This window comes from Eimeria acervulina, genomic scaffold, assembly GCF_000499425.1.
Source record: "Eimeria acervulina Houghton genomic scaffold, Eah_scaff211, whole genome shotgun sequence".
In the NCBI taxonomy this organism is placed as follows: Eukaryota; Apicomplexa; class Conoidasida; order Eucoccidiorida; family Eimeriidae; genus Eimeria; species Eimeria acervulina.
Window position 1 is genome coordinate 37,518 of NW_013550036.1, and position 7,102 is coordinate 44,619.

At 44.8% G+C, this 7,102-nt stretch overlaps 1 protein-coding gene across 1 annotated transcript; it reads left to right on the plus strand.

Moving 5' to 3' along the window:
- Window positions 1-2,845: 2,845 nt before the first annotated feature.
- EAH_00025790 (hypothetical protein) lies at window positions 2,846-3,964 on the plus strand (the record flags this gene model as incomplete). Its single annotated transcript, XM_013396598.1, has 3 exons — window positions 2,846-2,850; window positions 3,144-3,499; window positions 3,858-3,964. 3 exons carry the CDS (start codon window positions 2,846-2,848, stop codon window positions 3,962-3,964), a joined length of 468 nt encoding a protein of 155 aa, XP_013252052.1.
- Window positions 3,965-7,102: the final 3,138 nt, after the last annotated feature.

A 7,102-nucleotide genomic window follows, 5' to 3' on the forward strand; every position in this document is an offset into this window, starting at 1 on the left:
GGGTAGGAGCTACAGGGCTTGTATTAACTCCTTCGCTGCTGCTGCTGCAGCACAGCTGCCAGCCTTCTTGCTGCATCTCTATTGAAGAAGATGGTAGTGTAGCTGTTAGATCTCTTTGTTTTATTCCTGAAGGAGGACGTCTTTGTATTTCTTTAGAAGAAGATTTATATAAACCCCAAAAAGAACGAAAAATAATTACTGCAAGGCCCAGGATATTTGGTTGCGGCTGCTTGAGGTGTACAGACAGCTCAGAAGGCAGCAGATTTCTAAGAGGAGTTCGGTGCTTTAAATGCATTCGTGGGTTTCTTCTCCCTCATAAAAGCAAAAAACTTGCTGCTAGACTTGCTGCATTTGCTGCTGCTGCTGCTGCTCCTTCTGCTGCTCCTTCTGCTGCAACAAGACGCATGCAAGCTATTAAAAGCAAACCTGCAAACACTCTCAGTGTGGGGCCCCACAATGCACGTGCTGCTCCTGCTCATCCAGCAGCAGCAGCAGCAGCAGAAGCAGCAGCAGCTGAAGACGACGAAGAAGAGAAGTGGTTATGCGGCAGCTGCGGTTTATGTGCTGCTGCTGCAAGCCGTCAGTGTTTGCTGCTAGAGCAGAGACTGCAGCAGCAAATAGAAGAAGCAGATGCTGCTCTTGCTGCTAGCCAAAATATAAAAGCAAGAAAACTATATTCAAAAATAGAGTGTATGTACAGCTTAAACCTACACCCTCAGCACTCCGCTCTATTCAACACCCGGACGATTCTTGCAGGCTTACTCGCTGCACAACCCGCAGCAAACCCAATACAGGTCAAACCCTAAACCCTAAACCCTAAACCCTAAACCCTAAACCCTAAACCCTAAACCCTGATGTTTGAACCCTAAACCCTAAAACCTAAACCCTGAAGTCTGAACCCTGAAGCCTGAACCCGTTAATCTTAACCCTACACAATAAAAGATGAAGCCTGAACCTTAAACCCTAAACCCTAAACCCTAAACCCTAAACCCTAAACCCTAATTATGATGCTGGCTATCTTCAATTCGTCTGCAGATATATTTTTGTGTTTTGTTGTGGCTGCACATCTACAGTGAAGTGTTGTTATTTATTCTTTTTTGTTTTTGTTTGTCCCTCAGCAATTTATTATATTTATTTATTATATTATTTATTTATTTATTTATTTATTTATTTATTTATGAAAGTTATTATTTATTATTCGATGGCCGCTCGTTGTTTTATTTATTTTTTTAATTTGCATTAATTAATTTATTTTTTTTTGTTTTTTTACGTCATGTTTGTTTTTTAGTGGATATCCTCCATTAATAATTTATTTATTTATTTGTATTTATTTATTGTTATTTATTTGTCTTTGTATTATTTATCTATTTATTCTTTTATTTACTTATTTATTTGTTTATTTATTTGCTTAATTTATTTATTTATTTATTTATATTTACTGCATTTATTCATATCCAAGTGTATTTATTTATTAATGTATTAACGCATTCATATATTGCTAATTCATACATAAATATATACATTTATTTATTTATTTATTTATTTATTTATTTATTTATTTATTTATTTATTTATTTATTTGTTAGGCTCTTGTCTTACTAAGGAGGGCTGCAATAGCAGCAGAAGGCGTTCTTCCAGCGAGTTGTCTTACAAAGATGGAGATACACCTCAAACTAGCTCAACTCACCTATAGGGTATTATTAAACCCTAAACCCTAAACCCTAAACCCTAAACCCTAAACCCTAAACCCTAAACCCTAAAACCTTAACTATAGTCCAGCTCAATTCACCTTTAGGATCTTTTAACCATAAGCCTTAAAACCTAAAGCATTAACCAGCTCAATTCACTTATAAGGTCTGTATGCGCTAAACCCTAAACCCTAAACCCTAAACCCTAAACCCTAAACCCTAAACCCTACCGCGTATGCCCTAAACCGCATACTGTAGACAGTTTTTGTGTTTGTCCACGGTAATATTTGGTGCATGTGTTTGTGTGTATGTCTGTGTTTCTTTTTGCTGCTGTTCATTGCTGCTGCTGCTACTGCTGCTACTACTACTACTGCTGCTGCTGCTGCTGTTGCTGCTGGTGTTGCTTGCATGGGTATCTGTTTGCTGCGTTCAGGTGCAGCAGATAGACAAGCATTGTAGGCGAGGGCCTTCAACAGCAGCAGCAGCAGCACTTGTGCTGCAGCCTTTGTATGCAGCACTCGTGAATAGCTGCATTATTTTAGGAGGTAGCTGTGGGATGTCTTTGCTGCTGCAGCAGCAGCTAAGACATTATGCTGCTGTCTTCGGTGTCTCTACACCTCCCCTCTCATTCACTCCTTCTATTGGTCTTCTTCAACAGCTCCAAGACCTCTATAGACAGGCCACCACCTTGCAGCTTGCTTCTCCGGAGGTCAGCTGCAGCAGCAGCAGCAGCAACAACAGCAGCAACAGCAGCAGCAACAGCTGCAGCAGCAGCAGCAGCAGCAGAGAGAGAGAAGGAACGAGAAATAGAAATAAACACACAGATAGGCGTACACACAAACATACATATAAATATAGACAAATAAATAAATATAAACAAAGATATATATATATATATATATTATATATATATAAACAAAAGGATATAGAAAGAGAGACAGCAGCAAAGAAGTATTTGCTCTCCTTTGCATGCATTTGTGTGCGATAGGAAGCTGGGGCTTTCTTCTCCTCCGACCCTTTCTTTCTTGCTGTGGCGTTGGTGCGTAGAGGCTTCAAATGCAATTTATCTCTTCAGGTGTATAGGCAGCTCAAAGATATACCTCACCTCCCCACAGGGCTTACCCTGCTGGGTCTAGCCTGCCTATACAGACAAAAAAATGTTGTAAGAGAGTGCGTCTATTCTTTTCCCTTTCTTGCTCGCTGCTGCTGTTGCTGCTGCTGCTGCTGCTGCTGCTGCTGCTGCATCTGCTGCAGCAGCAGCAGCAGCAGTAGCAGCAGCAGCAGCAGCAGCATCTGCAGCAGCAGCAGCACCATCTGCAGAAGCGGCAACAGCAGCAGCAACAACAGCATCTGCAGCAGCAGCAGCAACAGCAGCAACAGCAGCAGAGGAAGTAGCATGCATACACCACAGAAAATCCACGTAGCGAGGGTGTTGCATGCATGTGGGGTGTACAGGCTGCTGAAGATAGGATATGATATTTTCTATGCAACAGCACTGGGGGAGACAGCACTGCTGGCTTTATGCGGAACGACAGCGGAGGTGCAGCAAGAGCAGCAGGGTGTATGTACAGCTGATACCCCTGCTGCTGCTTCTGCTGCTGCTGCTGCTGCTGTGGCTGCGGACTCGGCGATTCTGCGGCTGCTGCTGCTGCGGTGCGACGAGCTGGAGCAGCAGCAGCAGCAGCAGCAGCGCCAACAGCAGCGGTCTGCAGCTTTTTTTGGGGTGTCACCTTCAGCAGCAGATCCGGGAGCAGCAAAGCAACAACAGCAGCAGGAGCAGCAGCAGCAAAACAAGCAGCCCCCTGTGTCTGGTGCTGCTGAGGGTTTGTTAGGAGGACAGCAGCTGCATGCACGCATGCAAGGGGGGGGCACCCCTTCTCGCTGCCGCAGCAGGCTGCTGCATGCATGCACTCATCGGCTCCTAGGGGGGTTTTTGGGGCTGCATGCAGCAGCAACACGAGGCAAGAAGCAGCTCTGCAAACAGCTAATAGCAGCAGGAAGTTTTGCTGCTGCTCCAAATATAGAGGGGGCCACAGCGCTTCATCTTGCATGCGTTGCTGGGCAGAGAGAGGTGCTGCTGCTGCTGCTGCAGTGTGGAGCGTTTGCTGCTGCTGATATAAACAGAAAAACCTATCGAGGGGACACTCCTCTTTGTCTTGCTGCGTACAGACTCGACAGAGACATCTGCGAGTTGCTGCTGCAGCACGGAGCAACAGCAGCAGCACCAACGGCGACAGACGCAGCAGACGCAGCAGACGCAGCAGCAGCAGCAGTAGCAGCAAGAACATCAGGCGAACAGCACTCTGTGCTTCATGCAGTAGCAGCAGGAGTTACAAGGCAAGTGAATATATATTATAAGGGGTTGCTGTGGGGTGCTGATGATGCTGCTGCTGCTGCGCTGTACAGCACAAGCAGAAAGGAAGCACCTGGGGTGTACAAACACCATAGCAGCAACAGCAACTTAAAAAAAGAAATGCAAATCGATATAAGACTACCAGAAGTAGAGATAGAAGACCCTGAAGTATTTATTCAGCCAGAGGTGATGATTGAAAGAACGAGAAGAGCGCAGCAGCTGCTGCTGCTGCTGCTGCTGCACTGTCCACCTGAGCTGTACAGACACCGCAATCGCAAGGGCTTCACTGCTGCAGATTTGCTGCTAGAGACATGGGAGGCTTTTAACCTAAAACGAAGACAAATTCAAAATGCATGCAGCTTGCAGCTAGCAGCACAAACAGAAGAAGCAAGAAGGGCAAGTGCAGAGGGCTGGGGCTTCCTTACGCATCAAATATTTCTACTACATAAAATGCTTGCTTCACCTATACCCTACACACCTGCAGACTCTGCTGCAGCAGCTGCAGCAGCAGCAGCAGCAGCAGCAGCAGAGCTTGAAGTCAGCACACCGAGGCCCGAAGATGTGCAGAAGCAGCAAACACACAAACTACAAGAAGATGCCCCCTGGCTGTTCCCATCGCTGCTGCGGCAACTGGCTTCCCCGTCTGGCAGCAGCAGCAGCAGCAGCAGCAGCACGCAGGGCCCCGCTGCAGCAGAACCAGCAGCAAAACCCCCTGCACAGACACCCGAAGGAGGCGGCGGATCAGCCAGAGAAAAAAACGCAAAGACAATCAGCAGCAAACCCCCAACGCCCCCCACACCTAAGGGGCCCCCACCTTCTACTACGGGGCCCCCAACTTCTAGTAAGGGGCCCCCTAATTCAACAGCAGCGCCCCCAACTTCTACTAAGGGGCCCCCATCTTCAACCAAGGGCCCCCCAACTTCTACTAAGGGGCCCCCGCCTTCTACTCCAGGGGCCCCACCTACAAGTAAGGGGCCCCCATCTTCTACTAAGGGGCCCCCCCCTACAAGTAAAGGGCCTCCATCTTCTACTAAGGGGCCCCCACCTGCAAGTAAGGGGCCCCCATCTTCTACTAAGGGGCCCCCGCCTTCTACTAAAGGGCCCCCACCACCAAAAAAGGGGCTTTAAAGGGTTAGGGGCCCCCTGCTGCGAATTTTTTAATCTTTGTGTGGAATTGTTCAATGTTTGAGTGGAGGAGTTAGAAAAGGCGAATAGTAACAAATAAATAAATAAATAAATAAATATATATATATATATATATATATATACGTACGTATATATGTATATGTATATAAATGCATATATACATATATATATATATACATATATATATTCAACAGGATCAGCTGGTGCATGCAGCAGACACAAGATTTGCCTATTAGAGAAACGCCGCCTTCGGTTTCGTCGCTTTAAATTCCCTTCGGGTGTCTCCACAGCCCCCAACTTAAACAAACTTAAAAGAGAATTTTTTGGGATATGTATGGATATATATGTATATATTTATTTTATCTTGGATATACAGACAAATTTATATTTATATTTATATCTAACTATAGAAAGTATATACAACATATGCATTTCCTTTTATTCCACTTGTAATATCTGAACCCGAAACCGCCAAACACTAAACCCTAAACCCTAAACCATCTTTACTGCTTAACAACTCCTGGACGTTCTCAACTAATTATTAGTTAATTTATTTGTCTATATTTAGGTTTTTTGTGGCATGCTGAGTTAGTAAGTTCAGCGTCTTCTATAATTATGCAGATTTGCAAGTGGGTCTTCGAAGTGCCTTAGGCAAGACAAAGAAGTGTATTAACGCTTTGATACGGCTTGATAGCCCAGTGTCTGGATTAAGGGGTTTTATGTTGTTTTTTTCAACGAAGTATGTAAACAATGGAAGGGAAAATTAATTCATTTTCTATGTTTTCCTCAATGGAGGGAGTATCGGGGGTAGCCGACTGAGTTGCTCTTCTTCCCCGTAATATCTGCTCCAAAGCGGCATTAAACAGCTTCTTAGTGTTGTTTAATTATATAATGATTGCATTTAAAAGAGTAAAAAAGAAGGTGGAAGGCGAAACGCTCAGTGTTTTGTGCAGTGGATGAATGTCGCGAGATTGCGGTGTACAGACAGCTGAATAGTACAGCAGTTGGTATGACGACTCATGTTTTCATGGATGAGTAAACGTAGAATTAATAAGTTTTCCCTCTTTTTAATTTCATTTATTCTATTATTGTTGATTTAATGCAGGAGTTCTTCTTCCTTTGCTGCTGGTGGCTCGCATGCACCGGACGCTCGCCGAAGGAGCTGTTTTGAAAAACATGACTATATTCCAGTGGTATTTTCAGCGAAATTTACGCTTTCTTTGGTTTGTTTGCTGAATAAACTCGAAACATTTTGTCATTTCTTTTCTCTCTACCTCTGTTTACTGCAAACCAACAGAAGGGTCCTTCAGTTTCTCGCCGCGAGTTCTGCTCAACCAACCGGGGCGGTGGGCGCGGTTGTTGTAAGTACGAAGACGAGTATTTTTATTCTTTGTGATTAATTATATTAATTTTATATCCTAAATATCAAAAGAAACCTTAAAAAAGCAATTTATTTCCCCTTTGTGATCAAGTTTTAGCAGCACCGAGACTAGGAATTTATTCATCTCCACGTCGGCTGTAACAACACCCTATAGAGCCCCTGACAAGCTTGCAGCAGTACAACTCGAAGATCCTCCTTCACTATTTATATTTATATCTTTAAACAGCAGCAAAACATACCAACACCACCGCCTTCTTCCCTATCAACAGCAGGGAGCGACGCAAAGAGCGCCGCCTGCATGCACGGCATTAATGGACTAATTCAAGCGAAGCAGCAGCAGCAGCAACAGCAACAGTAGGAGCAGCAGCAATAACAGTATCAGCAGCAGCATCAGCAGCAGCATCAGCAGCATCGCTTATACCTGCCTTCCGCCCGTGCGGCCGTCCGGTGTGAAGAAGGTAGATTGCAATCGCTGCATGCATTTGCTGCTGCGCTGATCTGAATTGAATTGGGGTGTCTGTACAGCTCAGCGCC